Source organism: Clupea harengus, chromosome 13, assembly GCF_900700415.2.
Source record: "Clupea harengus chromosome 13, Ch_v2.0.2, whole genome shotgun sequence".
NCBI classification, from domain to species: Eukaryota; Metazoa; Chordata; class Actinopteri; order Clupeiformes; family Clupeidae; genus Clupea; species Clupea harengus.
In genome coordinates this window covers 23,073,467-23,091,732 of record NC_045164.1, presented here as the reverse complement: position 1 = coordinate 23,091,732, position 18,266 = coordinate 23,073,467, and the positions used below count along the sequence as shown (strand labels likewise).

Sequence of the window (18,266 nt, the reverse complement as noted above, 5' to 3'; positions counted from 1 at the left end):
GAACATTAAATATGCCAGCCTCTTGTCCAGGGTAGGGTCCCATCATTCCAGAGTAGTCAGACAACTGTTATGCTGAGGACATAACTTGCCAAATACAAACAAACAAACAATAACAAACTAAAGTAGTTCGCCATTTATACTGTATGAACTTCCATGACTATGATGGTTTCAGTTATATTTTCCAGATGAAGATTTAAAACCGCAAAAAACAATAGGCTAATAAAATGACTGAATGGATGAAGAATATACATTATTTCACACAAATATAGGCACAGTAGGCCAATTCCCTAATTTGTCACAAATAACATAGAAAAGTTGTGTAGTTTATAAGTCTATGCCTAATATAATTCATTAACCAGTCATATTGTAACGTATGAGACACATGACTGATGCGTAGGGCTAGTCTACAGGCATTTCCGCACTTGTTGAGTGCAATTCTGTCACAGGCCAAATGGTGCGATTTAGAGGCTTTATTAACTAGTGTGCAGACTACATTGGATATAGGCTGACTATAGGCTAGCTTAGGTTTCCAGCCAACCGTTTAGGCTATTTAAGTGTGGGTGTCAGCCAATGACTGCTTTTTACACATATTGGGGTCAGCGATCCTGGCACTTTTTAAAAAACAGGACTACTGGCCCGCTTCTCTCTCATCACAGCGCAAGGCTTCTCGGGATACATTGTAACCGGGGGCGCCATATTGGAGTTTAACTATTGTTATAAATAGAGACGGGGCTGCTGCTGGCTGAGTTCACATGTTTTTTACAAGTTTGTTCTGATTATCCAAAGAAATTTCATCGGAGGGTCATGAAAGAAATGTCAGCGTAAGTCAACCCTGTACAAATAGAGCCAGTTGTCGCGCTAGTCTTTTCTTTAGCTGTTCTGGATTGCTTGTAAAGCTAAGCTAATCGACGAGGAAAGCAACAACGTCAACTAGCATAGCTAGTTAGCCAGCCTGTTTTATTTGAAGACGCTTGCCGACCTGATATTAGCCATATTGCTAACAAAGGCCTGGGAATGGAGGAGTGAGCATTGGTCATTTATTGATTTTACAGAATTCAAGACGGAAAATACGACTAGGTTTAGATCAGTATAGAGAATAACATAGATAAATAGTCGCATCCATCATGCTGTCAGACGTGGTCTCTCTTTATCGGTAGCTAGTTGGTTAGCATGCTTGGTAGCTTACATTAGCTGACTAGCTAAGGATATGTTCTGGTTTATCGACTGTTGTCTTGACATTAGCCTTCTGCCGTTAATTGTGTTAGGTATCCTAGGTAGCTAGCAAGCTAAATTGTTGTTAACTAAAGTTGGGTATCTACGACAGTATTTTGGCTGTTGGCGTCATGTCAATAACATATCCTTCTTTTACATCCACTCTTTAACAAATACAAGGTGTTTATTTAATCAACATTGACAGTATAATAACGTTAGCGTTAGCTATTCTGGTCCAAGCTGAGTAACATCAACGAAATGCTATGTTGATGTTCATATTAGGTAGACTGTTTGGATAGCAAACTAGCAAACGGCTTACAGGTTTGTCGTGTTCGCTCGCTAGCCAAAAATGTTTTACAGCGACTGGTCAGCCTGTGTAAGTTGTCAGTTGTGGCCTAAATTATGAAGATTTTTCGTGCTTATCGTGTACAAGTGAACTAGCTCGGAACGCTCTTGACCCTTGCCACCGCCATGCTAGCAACTAACTATCGCCATGCTAGCAACTAACCACCTATGTTCATTAACGGTTTGTTTTGGTCTGTCAATTAAGATGTGGTGCAATCTGCCATGTCAACTTGGCCTTAGTTGGCTGAAATGTGTCATGCTGTTTCGTTGTCATGTCTGTCTAATGCTATGGATTGAGTATTTGCCATCTGAAAAAAAAAATACGAATGCCTTTTCTTGGTGCTTACTGAACCAAAGTAATCCTTAGATATTGCAAGATAAACAGACTAATTCCTGACCGTGAACGAAATAGTAATTTCAACAAAATACCAAGCATGACAAACATGAGTGTCCTAAATAAAGTGGGTCACTATGATATTTTCTTGTAAGTCCCAGGTATGACAGGACATTTTTTTACTTCATATAATGCATGTAATGGCAATGCTACTGGAAAGAGGACAAGTGACGTCTCTAGCCCCATGATTGGAGAAACAGCAGCTAATGAACCATCATTGTTAACAGAGCTGTTTTCTAATGGATGTGAATGAGAACAAGAGCAACCCATTTTGACTACCGTGGATAAAACACCATAAAATCCTCAATGCTTCTCAATATTTCCAATTGAGAATTTCAGGGCGTTTATATTGTGCCTTTGGCAACACAAAAGTGTTTTTCTTTTACTAAAATTAAGCATATAAGAATATGTAAAAAGATGAAAAATTCTACCCACTGATATTTTGACGTAAAGAGGATATCAATCAGATTTGCCATTGAGGTGAAGTGAAAAAAGTAAACAAGCCTTGGCAGTGTGCTGTTCAGCACACATTAATGGCAAACAACAGATACTGAACTTTAGTAAATGGAGAACACATTTTCTTTGTTTCTAAAAAACATCTCAGTTTGTCTAAAACTATCGGGCCAACTTGAACTAACTTCAGTAATGTCAGACTTCACCAACAACGACAGGAAACGCTGATCAAACCTTGCTAGCTTGCGAACTCATGCCACCAAAAAAAACTTGTAATTTTGCTCCGCTTTGGTCAAGTGCAATGTTTTTTTTAAGTGGAATAGTTGAATGACAGTTTGCTCTTACAGTGATGGTTAGACATATTTTACAAATGGCCTTCGGGTATTTCCAGTGTTCCATCTTAAACTCGAAAATGAACTGATGTATACAAATAATTCCAAGATGAGGCTCTGGACCTAACATCAAAAGCGTGCAGTGGGAGAAATGCAAACTATTACTGCAACGCAGACTGGCTTCAGCTCACAATTCAAGTCCATCCAGAATGGCTGTCACTGAGTGGTTTCACTGTTTCACCTACTGTTTTTTGTTGTGGGAATTCTCAAAAATAGTTTTCTTCAGTTTCCTGCGGGAGTTCCTAAAAATCGTGCTCCCACCAAGATCTTGCCAGGGTTTGTTGTGGCCAAAAGTAACTTTTTTTCATTTGCAAATAATAATAAAAAAATCCAGGACTGCGTTTTTTTGGTCGGAAATATCGGGCAACAAAATCCTTGAGTGACTGTCTTGTGGATTGGCCGTTCTATGTTGAGAAGCTCACGGATGTTGCATGTTTGTTCCCCCTCCACAGGACCAGTATCAGTACGCTTAGTGGACAGCAGCAGCCTCAGAAACACTATGGCATCACCTCCTCCATCAGCATGGCATTTCCCAGGGAAATTGACCACATATACACCCAAAAGCTCATGGAGGCGATGAAGCCCTTTGGGGTGTTTGAGGATGAAGATGAGTTGAACCACAGGTGAGTAGTGCGTGAATGCGTCAAAGACACCAAGCAATTTAAGCTGTGGGTACAGTTTGGCCATTTTCTGTTAGATTACTGCCATAGATTACTGCCTCGTTTAGGATGTTTTACGGCTGGTATACGTCACGGTTCAAAGGTTCAGCAATGCTTTCTCTGTATATTACACATTTTGATGTAGACATTAGAGGTGTATACTTAAGGGTGATCCTTGCTCATCACAGGTTGGCAGTTCTTGGAAAACTAAATTCACTCGTGAAAGAGTGGATTTCTGAGATCAGTGACCTAAAGGTAAGGAAAGATTTTCCGTCTTATTATGTTAAAATGTCCTTAACAACCATTACTACCTGTGCGGCTTATAATAACCATCAGTCAGTGAAGGGCAGTAAAGTACACACCAGAAGTGTTTCCTTCATGTTTGTGTAACACGTAGTTCAAAGGAATTGCAATGCTTGCGTAGTCTATTGGCTATCTGAAAACAACTTTCTTCTGAAAACTTCACCCTTCTCAGAACATCCCACCTATAGCCGTCGCCAATGTTGGAGGCAAAATCTTCACCTTCGGCTCATACAGGCTGGGCGTTCACACCAAAGGTAGGCTGAGACCCGTTTTGATTTAGGAGGGATGAAGACGTTCCTCTTCCTCCATCCCAGTTAAAGACCACTAATTTCTTCCGATCTCCAAATGATAGCTCTAGGCTGGAGGAGAAATACCCTCTGCATGGTCAGTGAAAGGGGCTTGTGATGTTTTGTGTTCCAGGGGCTGATATTGACGCGTTGTGTGTGGCGCCTCGGCACGTGGAACGGACAGATTTTTTCCTGTCCTTCTTCGAGAAGCTCAAACTGTTAGAGGAGATTAAAGATTTACGGGTGAGAGTTTATCTGATAGTAGCGCAAAATAACTTGCCATGTTGGTGCCCCCAGACTCCATGAGAACTATGTCACTGTGAGTTTTCATGACGCTGTCTTTTTCACTCCCTTCAGGCTGTAGAAGATGCCTTTGTGCCGGTTATCAAATTCAACTTCGATGGCATTGAGGTACTGTGCTCTTGGAAGTAAATGTTTTCTTTCAGATAATAGTGTGACCGTCTGGAAGAAGGTCAAGGGTATAATTCTCTTGGAAATGTGTGCAACAAAGAACAAATGTACTGACGTGTTTCAGTGTTTGTTTCAGTGCGTACACATGCTAAATGATTAAAAAACAGAAGAAACTTTACACTTTTTTTTAATATTTAAATTTTTCTCTTTATGCGTAGATCGATCTTCTGTTTGCGAGGCTTGCTCTTCCATCCATCCCTGACAACCTAGACCTGAGAGGGGACTCGCTACTAAGGAATCTTGACATCAGATGCATTCGGAGTCTGAACGGTAAAGACGAACAGACCCTTTATACTGTCTAGTGTTCACAGATCTATAAACAGTACTTGTGTGTTCGTACCCTGGAGGGGTGGTTTTGTTTTGTTTTAAACACTTTCAAAGCAATTGTGCCAGAAACAGTTTCGAGGCTTCAAAACAATCCTACACCCATCTCCACGGTGACACCTACTGGCCACTATTGCTATCTTCACAGCTTGATAATGCTATTCTGTGAAACAGCTCTCAGATAGGTGTTGGCAAATTATAAAGCACTTATTATTCTGGTGGGTTATGCCAGGCTGTCAATACATATGATCAATAGGCCTACATATTTTGGCGGAATCACCGTACAGCAAACAAAGAAACAAAAGCGTTCAGATCGTCAGACAGAAAATTGGGACTGTCATGAACAGTGCATTTCAATAAACATCATCATGACGTCTGTGAGGCTATTTCAGTCTCCTTGGTATTTCAGTTGTTGTCATGTGTAAGACATGACATTTAGGGCCAACGATTTCCCGCGATAACGGAAAACGTACGGAATTCGCGGAATGTACCCTTTGAAACGGAATTGCAACTTTCAGACGGAAACATCATTTTGTGCATCAAAATCGCCCCAAATTCCCCTGTATTTTGCCAATCGCCTCCACCTGCATCATTCACATTTTGCGTTGTCTTTAGCCTTATCATTAAATCATAAAAGTATACTTCTGAGCTTGTTAGTTTTGTTTAAACCCTAGTTACTATTGATAGTGTCATCCTGTTTGTGTTTTCCAGTGTAAGACAATGTGTACCTTGGTTTTGATCTTGTTAGCATTTTTGAGTTGAGTAATTATTCCTGTTTAACTGAACTGTTCAGTATTTCGAGTTAAACAGTTCTGCTCAGTGGTGAGTCACTACCCTGCAGTTTGACTCATTGTGACAACCAATGAATAATACTGACTGTATGATGAATTTATCAATATCATCAGGGTGTGATACCAGTAGCATCATCAGTCACAATTGCTATAATTTCAGTTTACAAGACTGGAATAAGTGGTTCAAGTAATAGAAAATAATGTATGTTTAGTCTTCTGTTCTGTTGATAGCTGGCAAACAACAATCTTAGAAGGTCTAGGTCACTTGTGGCACATATTATTCACTCATTTTAATCCATCAATCTAGCTCAGGTTGAACAAAATGAGCCGAAACGGAATAAAACGGAAATCACCAAAATGTGAAACGGAAAATTATTTTTTTTTAAATGGAAAATCATTGGCCCTAGACATTTAGGAATAAAATCTATTGGCAAAAGGCTGCTGTGTTAATTGGGATAAATAACCAAATTGGTTTTGGGAGTGAGTGTGCTTTTGAGCCTTTGACGAGTAGGCCCCTTGAATGTGCTTTTTCTTTTTTGTGGCACATGTTTCATTGACAGCGGAATTAAGTGTAATTGAATGTAGCTTATTACACAAATGGAAAATTAAGATCAATAAGGGAAACCATGTCTCATATTTGTTATACGTCAAGAGTTCTCTCTCACAAGAACCCGCAAACTTGGGATGTGTTTGCTTGACTGTTAAGCATTGTGTCAGTTTGCGTTTGAGATAGATGTGTGGTCAGGTTTGTTCCAGACACCCATTGATGAAACCCATTGCGTTTTGTACCACACAAAGCGCAGTATTTTGAAATATCTGCACTTCAGAAGCTCGACACAGCATTGGAACATCAGGTTTTCACTATGTTTTTTTGGTGTTTTGCCTTTCACGGTTTTATGCTAGTTCCTCAGTTGCATCAACACAGCACCATAGTCATCTTAATTAGAACACCATAGTGTTGTAATGTCTGCCATTTGTGTGTGCTGTACCTGTGCAGATTTTGTATTTCTTTCTTTAATTATTTACACTGCTGTGTTTTATTCCTAGGTTGCCGTGTCACTGATGAGATACTGTATCTGGTGCCGAACAAGGAGAACTTCAGGCTGACACTTAGAGCCATCAAATTATGGGCCAAGCGTGAGTCTGAAATGAAGTTTGCAACTCCTTACAGTGATTTTTAGATGAAGCCCCAGGCAGGTCACCTGTGTTGCTGACAACGTTGTTGTTTCCACTGCCGCTCAGGTCGTGGCATCTACTCCAACATGCTGGGCTTCCTCGGAGGCGTGTCGTGGGCGATGCTGGTGGCCAGGACCTGCCAGCTCTATCCTAATGCTGTAGCCGCCACGCTGGTTCACAAGTTCTTCCTGGTCTTCTCCAAGTGGTACGGTCCGCACTAGATTGTTGTAGCTCTTCCTGGTCTTCTCCAAGTGGTACGGTCCGCACTAGATTGTTGTAGTTCTTCCTGGTCTTCTCCAAGTGGTACGGTCCTCACTAGATTGTTGTAGTTCTTCCTGGTCTTCTCCAAGCGGTACGGTCCTCACTAGATTGTTGTAGTTCTTCCTGGTCTTCTCCAAGTGGTACGGTCCTCACTAGATTGTTGTTCTGGAATGGGACAGGATTTAGACTTACTGCCTGTAGGGAGGAGAAAACTCTTGATCCCTTCACATTTCGTTGTATGCAAATACAATGACAATAAAGGCTTATCTATTCTAATTCTGTCTTTTTTTCACAGGGAATGGCCTAATCCGGTGCTTTTAAAACAGCCTGAAGACAGCAACTTGAATCTACCTGTGTGGGATCCTCGAGTAAGGATTTACTTTTTCCACTCTCCTTTGTGACTAATGATGTCAACGAGAGTGCTCACTAATGTCAGCTAGCTGGTCTTGCATGAAACATGAAATGTTTTGTAATGGGGATCACGAATACTAAGATGACTTTGACATATTTATAGAGAGTGTCTGTGTCTGTGTGTGTGTTCCCTCCCCCCAGGTAAACCCATCAGACAGGTACCACCTGATGCCCATCATCACTCCTGCATACCCACACCAGAACTCCACCTACAACGTCTCCACCTCCACGCGCACCATCATGAGTGAGGAGTTCAGAAATGGTGCGTAGGACAGGGGACATCTTGCAGCGTCCTTCATGTTCCAGCTGACCGATGTTCCTGGTTTAGTGACGACTGTGTGTGTTTTTGTTTTGTTTGTGTTTGTTTGTTTTTTTTGCCAGGTTTGACTGTGACCGATGAAATCCTTCTGGGTAAAGCAGAGTGGTCGAAGCTCTTTGAGCCTCCCAGCTTCTTCCAGAAGTACAAGTACGTATCATCAGGCTGCACTTCCTGGAATGTGTCTGAATTGTTCTGTGATGTGGTTGCTCAGACTGACCAACCCCTGGGTTTTAATCTGTTTTGTGAAATGTTTTTTTTAAACAGGCATTACATAGTGCTTACAGCCAGTGCATCAACTGAAGACAACCATCTTGAATGGTGAGTGTGGTGTCGACAGTAGCCTCACTTCTCATAGGCAGTTCCTGTCCTGGTGTGGTTCAAAGATCTCATTAATTGTCTAACCTCCACACTCCTCTCTCCAGGATTGGACTTGTGGAGTCCAAAATCCGCGTCCTCGTGGGAAATCTGGAGCGGAACGAGTACATTGTTCTGGCCCACGTGAACCCACAGTCCTTCCCGGGATCCAAGGAAAGCCGCATCGAGTGAGTAGTACCGGGGTTCCCGTTTGTAGTCAAATAAATCAGTGAATTCAGTGATGCAATCAAGTAAACTGGTGAGCAACTCAATAGTTGGACGTTTCAATGCCCTTAAAAGATTCAGGACTCAGGCTAGGTCTGGATGGAGTGAGAACTGCTTTTGGAGAATGGAGAGAAGGAACCGTGGCTGTGTGGAATTCTATTTACTCTCTTTCTTTTTTTTTTCCCGTAGGAGTGATTATGTCTCGATGTGGTTCATCGGAATCAGCTTCAAGAAGATGGAAAGCTCAGAGAGTGTTAACATCGACCTGACATACGACATCCAGTCCTTCACAGACACTGGTGAGGCTGCTCTACAGCACACCTGTGCACTTAAACATCTCTAGATGCTCGGACACTTTCTGAAGGTTCACAATGAAATGAGGTTTCCATACAGGATGAGCCTAGAAGCCAAGTTTTCTTTGAAGTGTCCACTAACGTCTTGACTTTGAGCCTGTTGGCCATGAATCGTAGCTAAATCCGAATCTTGTCTGTGCCATCTCCCCTTCAGTCTACCGGCAGGCAAACAACATCAACATGCTGAAAGATGGGATGAAGATCGAGGCGACCCACGTGAAGAGGAAGCAGCTCCACCAGTACTTACCTCCAGACGTGCTGCAGCGCAAGAAGAAGGTATCGTCGCTTACTGCTCATATTTGTTGCAACTCTTACTCATTTTCATTGCACAAGTTGGTGCCAGTTTGTTTTCTTCAAACCTGCTTATGCAGAGTCATTTCTGGTTGTAATACAATGTTTCAACTGCTTTCTAAACAGCCGTATTTGAACTTAGATTTTGAAATACAGAATGTAGCCCAGGAACCTAATTCAATTCAATTTTATTTATATAGCGCCATAACAATGCAATTGTCTCAAGGCGCTTTACAGAGCCCAGAGCCTGAACCCCCTTAGTGCAAGCGCAATGGCAACAGGGGCAAGAAAAAAACTCCCTGTTAGTCAGGAAGGAACCTTAAGCAGAACCACGGCACATAAGGGGGGACCCATCTGCTTGAGGTCGGTGGAACCCAAGAGGAACTTGGTTGTGAATCTGCACTGCCACAGGGTGTAATCTATACTGCCTTCCACAGAGTGTGGGCGACCCCAACCGCAGCTCCACCGGTGGGGACTCCAAGCGCTGCTCGATGGACGGCAGCCAGCTGGACAGCTCCAGAGACACCGACACAGGGACCCCATTCAGCTCTCCCACCCCAGTCTGCTTGCCCTGCAAGCCCGTCTCAGACACAGAGAGGTAGGCCAGCCTATTGGCCGTTATCTGTTCTTATAATTAGCTTCGGAAAAGTGTTCAAAAGATGATTGATGAGGGGAATAACGTATTGATGGACTTTGAGGGTCATCTTTGTGCATGGACAGAATCTCATATGTTTTCTATTTATATACAAATTCAGAAGGTAACAAATGTAAAAATAGAAGTTTTAGTGAAGCAACACAACACAAGTGCCTTTTGCAGTTCTATCCAGTACCCTATACGAAGTGTCTTGGTGGTTTTCAGAGCGTGTTCTTGTCCTCACTTGTCCTCTGTCCTCCTTCCCTGGTGTGTCCTTTCTAAGCAGCATTACTCCACCCAAACCTCCAGTCCCTCTGTTTGTGGAGAGTCCTCCCTCCTCAGAGGTCGAGCAGGGTATGTCCATTCCAGTCATCGGCTCCAGTGAGTGATATTTGTCTTTCAGGGGCACGGGCTTCTTGCTTCTTTGATGTCTTTTGTGACCTGGAATGTTTACATTAGGGCATCTGTAAATATGAACATCTTGGGTTTTTAAAAGGTTTTATTTTTCTCCTTCTCCCCCTCCAGAGCCCCCGAGCCCCCCGGCAGCCAAGCCCTCCAGCCCGACCCCAGCTGGCAGCACCATCCCGACGGTGGTGGGATGCAGCGTCATCATCCCACGTGCTTGTAACAGCCCTACAGACCTGGCCGACGGGGCCGGGGCCGGGGCAGCCCCCTCCAAGAGACCCCATTCCCCCACACTGGAGGAGCCCACCAAGAAGAGCAAAGCAGACATGGTGAGGAGGAGGAGGGACTGCCTCCCTAGGATCTTGATTTGGCACTTTGATAACCTTCATGTTTGATTCCCTGTTTGCATCATGGATTCCAGTTTAAACGCTTTTTAGTATTAAAAGTCTAAAGATGACGTAAATGTGAAATATTATTTATTTATTTATTTATTTATTTGGAACGTACGCATGATCTGATCTAGGGTTAGATGCTGTTGCCATACTTGCTCTCTTGGAGCGTGGATCATGTGGGTTGTTCGTTCTTCACTGGATCTGAGATGTGTTGTCTTGTGTTGTGTTGTGTTCAACCCAGGGATTTGCAGAGCCCCCTGCTGGCAGCACCATCCCCACTGTGGTGGGATGCAGCGTCATCATCCCCTGCCTGAGCTCACCCACCGGCAGCCCCAGCGACCTGCCCAACGGACTAAACGGCTCCGCCAGCAAGAGACCTCACTCCCCCTCCCTGGAGGAGTCCATCAAGAGGAGCAAAGAGATGGAGGAGGTGAGCTGACTGTTCGGAACCAGGATGATGGCATTTGTCACCTCCTGCCAGAGTAGTGTTAGCTGTGTGTTTTTTTTAAAAGTTTTTTGGGTGAATTAAAAAAAATCCTTGAAAAGATAAAGAGTTACATTTGGCCTTGTTTGTGTTTTGGAGCAGCCTGTGTTCTCTGACGACTCTGCCTTTAAGGAGCCCTTCCCCCATCCAGCAATGGTCAGGAGAAGGGAGATGGACCCGACGTGGTGAGTAACCAAACACTCAGAACTTCCCCCTTCCCCATCACGTACAGTCTTTGCAACGTGTGTCTTCAGTCGTGTTCTAAATGAGGTTTTCTAAGTTGACCATAAAGATGATTGACAGCTGTCACTCACCCCCATATCCGTGAGGGATTTAAACCTGCCCTACCTGTCCTCTTGGACAGACGCTCCAATATAGAAAAGCATCCCACCTCCTCCCCATCTCCCATTGCACTAGAGGCTATAAGCTCACATTACCCCTTATCCACAGGGGGTGTTGGCAGACATCGCTCACGATAGGTATCCCAGGACCACGGCCAGCTACCAGGCCAAACATACTATTATGGGCGCTTTAAATCAAGCCCTCCTATGGGCGAGCTAGTGAAATTGCTCTAAGGACTACTAAGTGGCTCTCACCTAGGAACTAAAACGTTCCAGGTCAAGAGTTTGATCTTCCCCAGTTCGCCTTTTATGAGGCAATTAGAGGTTGAGTATTCAGTGTGTAGAGCTTGCGTGTAGGTCAGTATCGGGTCAGTGAGTTTGAGTGGTCCAGCTGTGGGTGACCTCTGTGTGTGACCTTTTGTGTTCATGCCCACAGGACGGCTGCAGTGGCACAAAGCCCATGCCCATCCCCACCATCGACACGTCACGATCACAGGTAAGGGTTGGCACGGGGCATCCCTCACGTTTTCTTTCCTCTCAGATGGCATGGAATGCGCGGTGTGAGCGTGTGTTTGTGTCCGCAGAGACTACCCAGTAACGAGCTGCCGGACGCCTCATCCCCAGTCCCCACTAGCAACCTGCGAGTGATCAAAAACTCCATCAGACTCACCCTCAACCGATAGCAGTGGGGCTGCACAGGTAACTCGGCTTAGAGGTGACTGCTTGTAGATGCGTTTAGAATTATTTTCGTTTTTTTTTTTTTTTTTTTTTTTCTTCCTTCTTTCCTCTTTCCTTTTAAAAAGAAATGAACAAAAAAAGAAACCTTTAAAAAAAAAAACAGAAAAGGAAAAAAAAAAAGCGTTGGTGTCCACTGAGATGGCCTCCAGGAGCAAGACTACTGTGTTATACAAGTGTGAGGTTCTGCTTTTTAACCTTCCTCTCGCTCCCCGAAAAATGCAAATGTTACAATGACAAGAGAAAAAGAATCAACAGAATTCTTTGTTCTATTGGTGTTTCATGTGTTTGTTTTTCTTTCTTCCTGTTTTCTTTTTTTCTTTTTCAAACTAGTTTCCCCCCCTCCATATTGTCTATTTTTTTATCGCCTTAATGTGTCAAAAATGCTTGCTGGGTACACTTACTGGAGCGTGTTTTTGAAATCAGACTTGTACATTAAGTAGTTTCTGTATATAACTTGTCTTTAAAAAATCACCGTTAGTGTTTCAATGCAGCTGTATTGTAGGTTTTTATTAACAAAAAAAGAGAAAAAAATTGTCTTGTTTGTTTGTTCCTGTATTCCTGAGATTCTCCAAAGTTTTCAACTTTTTTGCCCTCCTCACACCTACCCCCAGAGTTTTTTGTAATCACTGTACAGGTTCTGATACAGTTTCTGGGTGGAGATTTTTATTTGGGGAGAGGGAGTGTCTGAACCCCAACTCTAATTTTTGGCTGTAACTCAGTGCTCCAGCACTGAAACTGATCTGACACTTATTGATTCCACACACACATCAATTACCCCTCAGCCCAAACCAACACACATCACCAAGCAACCAGACCTGTATCCTCTTACCACATAGCAGAGAATTTGGCAACTGTTGGTGTGTGTGTGTGTATGAGAGAGCGAGAGAGCAAGATAGAGATAGAGAGAGAGTGATGTTCGGGATGTTGAAGTTAATGGTAAAGGTTAATGTTTGTGTGTGACTGCGCATGCTCCCGTCTTGTAATTCCCTGTGTTTAGGGTGTTCACCCCCCCCCCCCCCCCCCGCGCCTCCCATGGAGGTTCCTAAAGGACTAGTTCACCCAAATTTCAAACTCTCCTGACAATGTTTTCCCTTTGGCAATAGGTCTTCAGATGTGTTTTTAATAAGCTGCAGTCTTCGACAATGCTCTGGTCTTGTACATTGACTGTGGTCCTTATTAACACACAGTTGGATTCTCGCCGCAACAGGCAAGAACCATTGTCAAACCAGTCTGAGGTGGATATGAGGGCATCTCAAATGCTGCTCAATCTTCATGAAAATTAATTTGAACAGTAATTCACACGGTTTGGGCCCAAACCAGTATTGTCAACCATTGCTGGACTGCGAGGTTGAAGTCCTGGGTGGATAGTGAAGTGTACAGCTAACAAGCGTCAGCTCAAACCCAGGGCGGAGACCCAGCCATTTGATTTCTACCAAGGCTAAGACCAGACTGCAGGGTTTTGAAGTTTTGGCTAACTAGTTCCAATAGCAGCTTCTCCATAGCTTAACAGTAGAAATGAGATTATATGAGAATCCGTTTTTTCTTTCCAGGTAATGATTTACTATAAGCCACTGTTCAAAACTGTTTAGGTATGCAGAGAAAGTGAGCGTGAGCGAGAAACCTGTGTATTTAATAGGGAGAAAGATGGCTTACTATTCATTTTGGGGTTTCTTATTCTTTTATTTATATTTGCATATTTGTACCATGTAATTTTTATATCACAGGTATTGCAGTTAGATTTCCTTCTGAATGGCATTTACAACTGTCAACTTGAATCCTCTCATTGAACTTGGGGAAATGTAATTTTCCTTTCTTTTCTTTTCTTTCTTTTTTCTTTTTTGTAGGGCAACAAATTGTATTTGAAATGGTATTTTTGTATGTTATGTATATTTCCTCCTTTAAAATTAGACAACATAAAATTCACAAAACCCCATGTTGTTGTTGTGTCTTCTTTTTTCTTTTTTTTATAGCATAGAACTTTGTTTTTTTGACCTCATTTATACATACAACCACATGTGATAAACAAGCCCCTCTGGTATGTTGTTAACCCCAAAAGCCACAGTGAAGTTACTGAAATGATTGAGCGTCCCCTGTTTTTGCATTTTACTCACGACAACCTTCCGAAAAGATAAGGACCCAGGTATGAGATACCAGAGCACATCGTACCATGTTTTGATCATTTTCGTTGCCTCAAGTAGCGGCAGGTATGATCCCGCAGCCCATGGGGACTACATGCATGTAAGGATGGCGAATGAATTTCACCTTTCACAATTTGGAGTGCTCAATTTAAACACCTCAGCTCTAAACTTAAGTCAGGGTGGGAGATCTACGGGGGTATACCGTCTTAAAACGTAGCCTTTTGCTGCCTTCGGCTGAAGGGGGGCCAACTTCCGTGTTTCTAGAGGGAGATTCCCGCTCTGCGATGGGCGTGAGATGTCGAAGGGGATTACCCCACATTAAAATGAAGAACGTTGTGTGAGGTTGTTTGTTGTGAGTAAATATTTTTTTGAAACACGCCGAGTGATTTAACTGCGTGCCTGATATTATTGTGAAAACGGAGGTGTTGGTTTAACAAGTTAGCCATTTCCATTTTGTGCTAGTGTCTTTTGGTTTGGAGTGGGGCACTCTGTCTTCGGGTTATTAAAGACAACACCCTCTCGTATTTGTATTGACTAGTTTATTGACGTGACGTTTTTTAAGTCACGTATTAATGTAGTAATTAACCTGACAATTAATTAAACAGCCGTCCTGTTAACCATCCACAGAAAACATCAATGAGTCAAGATCTCTGGACCCTTGTGAGACTGTGCGACCTACGCAAAATACACGATACGTAGTCTTAAATTGCGTCGGAACGCATATGAAAAAAGGTGGACTTAAAACAATTCATATTCATACGTTTATGCCTGATCTCTGATTCGTCGTTCGCTTTGTAAGAGGGCAGGTCTTGGGCGGAGATAATGGGGAATTCCCGAGCGTCTGAAGCTGCGAATACCCTTTATAATGTTAACATTACTGAAGTTTGGTCATTTAAGCAAGGGCTGGTACACGAACAATAGCAGTGATCTGGATCTCCGTTCACAATGGATGGTAAGTTTACTATATGTGATGACCCATGAGTGTTTGCTTTAATTACATGTTTGACAGCAGGTTGTAGTTCTCTTACTGATCGTAGGACAAACGGCCTAGCCTACTTGTAGATATATTTCAATATATGGATTAACGACTGGAATCCAACTTTCTTCGAGCGAAATGCATACATATAGGCGACTAATGATTGTTGTTATTACACTGATCATAAAGCTACATTTTTGCCTTTTTAATTAGCCTGGGCAACTGTTTTAACCCTTAATGCACCCTGAAACGAGACTGTTCAAAGATATGACATTAACATGTATTTTTAGTAGACATATGACTGACGTTTAAGTGTCTTATTCATTTTTCCAATGTCGTTAAGAATGTATATATTTTTTTTCCTTGCATAGTCCATTTGCTGCCATTACATGGAGACCCACACATGGGTAAGTGGAGACACTCCCTTCATCGCTCAAAAAAATTACCAGTCGCCACAAGTCTTACGTTTTGTGTAGGAGAGCCAGTCATAGAAGTTCAGCAGGTCTGTGTGTATGTCTCGCAATCTTAAAAATCACGCAGAAGTGAAGTTCGTTTTTATTTCCTCAGTACAACTTCCTCAAATGATTGTTGACACAGCAGCTTTATGTCAGATTTCCGACTCCAGGACGCTCGCTGTTAAACGTTACAGCAGGGGAAGTAGAGAAGCCAAATGAAATCAAATTACCAAGGTCTGAGACGCTGAGATGTATCTTTAATGGCTAATGTTGTGGTTGGACTTGTCATTGTACCCAGCCGTCTTTAAATGTTGAAATATAATAAACCAGGCTAAGAGCAGACCTCAGCCGCCAGACTGAAAATCTATTGGATGAGTTCACGTGCGGTCCGCCCCACTCGCTGCAGGTGCAGAGACAAACACTGCGGGTCTCAGTGGCGCAGTTTACAGCCCAATCGGTGCGAATGTTGTAGATAACACATTTTGCCTCATCACGCAAAATGAGGACAAAATGTTGCATCCCCTTAGACCAAAAAGAGAAAGTTCTCATCTATATCAGGCCATCACACCTTAGCTCGTGTGAACCCTGCTGCTTTTGGCTTGTAATTCTGTACAGTGACACAGTAACAAAAACACACAAACAGGTGTCAGGTGTGATTGGGGGTAATTATGGGGAGGGGGAGTTTAGGGAGCTTGCTGCTCTGCTTGTGTGTGTTTTGTGGTTAGGCTCAGAAAGCCATATTCTGTCGAAGCAGATGCGCTCAGATGTAGTTTTACTGGCCTGGATTGTAGTTTGCTCACAGGCTGGAAAGTTCTGCCCCCCATTTTTTTCTCCAGTACGTTTGGTTTTACATTTTTTTTTAACAAGTGCTTCACTTGGTCAGGTGACTTCTGATGGAATGTCATGTGAGCGTGTGTTTGTGTCCGCAGAGACTACCCATTGTTACAGATGTGTACTAAATCAGAAAAAAGTGGCAGTTAATAAACATATTAATACATTTTAGTCTATCAACACATTTGAAACGTTTTTTTAATATCCTCTGTCTCTCATTTCATCTGCACACACAGTGGTTGAGCCAAGCGCGCAGCTTTTTGAGCAGCCCAGACAGAGAGGTATGCGCTTCAGGTACAAATGTGAAGGGCGGTCTGCTGGCAGCATCCCAGGAGACAAGAGCTCTGACAACAACAGGACCTACCCCAGCATCCAGGTGAGGGCTAGAATCCACTTCAGGGGGGCCAGTGTGTTTTCAGCATATATTTGACTCCATACACCAGATGACATTGGTGAAGTATTGTATTGTAAAATATTAAGACACGCACACTATTTTATGCATTGTAGTTTTTCTCTTGAGCTCAGAAATATTGGGCCAGTTCTTTACTCATGTCAAATGTACCGTCTGCATTTATTATACAGATTTTTAACACCATATCTCCTGCCGTTTTTAAAGGCAATATACCAGTGGAAACACTTAATTTAATCTGATTTTCCAGTAGATATAACCGCAACTTGGTTCCTCTAGTTGGACTGATGTGACGGAGTTGTTAATCTTTTGATCTGCCACAGATCCTCAACCACTGTGGAAAGGGCAAGGTGCGCGTGTCACTGGTGACCAAGAACGAGCCCTACAGGCCACACCCACACGACCTCGTGGGCAAGGACTGCAGGGACGGCTACTATGAGGTGGAGTTCGGGCCGGAGCGCAGGGTCATCGCGTAAGTGTCCAGTGATTGGTTCTCAGCCCTGCAGCATCTACAGCAACACACAGCAAGCTGATATGACCTCCCTTTGCCGTTGAAAAGCCAGAGTAGTTTTTGTGTTTGAGACCCGGCCCCCTTGTCTCTTCAAAACCCAGCCCTCTCCTTTGACTATGCTAAGTGATGCTGACACTTGTGTGAGGTTTAAAAAAAAGTTGGCCCGCTCTGCGAGATGAAAGCACCCTGCCTATTTGGCCATCCCTTGATGCTTTTGATGTTCTTTCTCCCCATACTCCTACACGTGCTCATATGCATGCTCAAACACACACCTACACACACATTCACATAGACCAGTCTTTAGGACTGACCACTGTCTCGGTGCAAACAGCCTTTTTTTTTCCTCCTGCCCGTCCGCAAGAGGAAACCGCCAGGGGAATCCCCTTGCACGGCATGCAAAATTGTCATCCTAACTGCACTGGACCCGGCAGAGAACGCAGTGCCCTTGTGTCCATCTGCCTGTTCCCTATGTCCACCCTTTTGCCTGTCCATCAGTTTGTCTGGCCACACCCTGTCTCTTGTCTCTCCTGGAAGATGTGGGGGATGTGCCCTCATCATTGTGCTTTTGATCCCCAGTTTTCAGAACCTGGGCATCCAGTGTGTCCGGCGGCGGGAGGTGAAAGAAGCCATCGTCCAGCGCATCACTCGCGGCATCAACCCCTTCAATGGTGAGACACAGCAGGGACTGGTTACGCCACTCTTCGGATGTTCTCGTTTTGCTTTCCTCCTCTTCTCTTTTCGCTTCTCTTCTCGTCCCCTTTTGTGTTTTTCATCCCCTGTGTTAGCCTTGCTTCCTCTGTCCTCCCCTCGTCGTGTCTGTTCTCTCCATCTCCCCTCATGGAGGGGGAGGTTTGCCTCTCCCATTTGTCAAGCAAATGTTAGTTGTTTCTTTTGTTCTTGTTCTTTTTCCCTCCTGTGATTTAACTTGCCA

The 18,266-nt window shown here is 43.4% G+C and overlaps 2 protein-coding genes across 2 annotated transcripts in view; both read left to right on the top strand.

Annotated features, from left to right (window-relative positions):
- Positions 1 to 427: 427 nt before the first annotated feature.
- On the top strand, positions 428 to 13,948 carry papolg (poly(A) polymerase gamma). Its single transcript, XM_031578651.2, is given in 24 exon segments — positions 428 to 821; positions 3,249 to 3,419; positions 3,644 to 3,710; positions 3,931 to 4,012; positions 4,179 to 4,288; positions 4,403 to 4,456; positions 4,675 to 4,786; positions 6,679 to 6,768; positions 6,874 to 7,012; positions 7,364 to 7,436; positions 7,621 to 7,741; positions 7,861 to 7,945; positions 8,063 to 8,116; positions 8,221 to 8,340; positions 8,567 to 8,676; positions 8,885 to 9,006; positions 9,459 to 9,619; positions 9,939 to 10,036; positions 10,181 to 10,389; positions 10,694 to 10,882; positions 11,039 to 11,072; positions 11,075 to 11,121; positions 11,714 to 11,773; positions 11,862 to 13,948. Coding segments are annotated over 24 exon segments (2,424 nt in total). The 5' UTR covers positions 428 to 804; the 3' UTR covers positions 11,961 to 13,948.
- A 133-nt stretch (positions 13,949 to 14,081) lies between these two features.
- Positions 14,082 to 18,266, top strand: part of rel (v-rel avian reticuloendotheliosis viral oncogene homolog) — an 11,074-nt gene continuing 6,889 nt past the window's right edge. Inside the window, exons 1-5 of the mRNA XM_012819868.3 lie at positions 14,082 to 15,105; positions 15,501 to 15,536; positions 16,652 to 16,791; positions 17,148 to 17,296; positions 17,912 to 18,003. Of these exons, the coding sequence (XP_012675322.2) occupies positions 15,099 to 15,105; positions 15,501 to 15,536; positions 16,652 to 16,791; positions 17,148 to 17,296; positions 17,912 to 18,003 (424 nt within the window). The 5' untranslated portion in view covers positions 14,082 to 15,098. The remainder of the gene's footprint in view (positions 15,106 to 15,500; positions 15,537 to 16,651; positions 16,792 to 17,147; positions 17,297 to 17,911; positions 18,004 to 18,266) is intronic.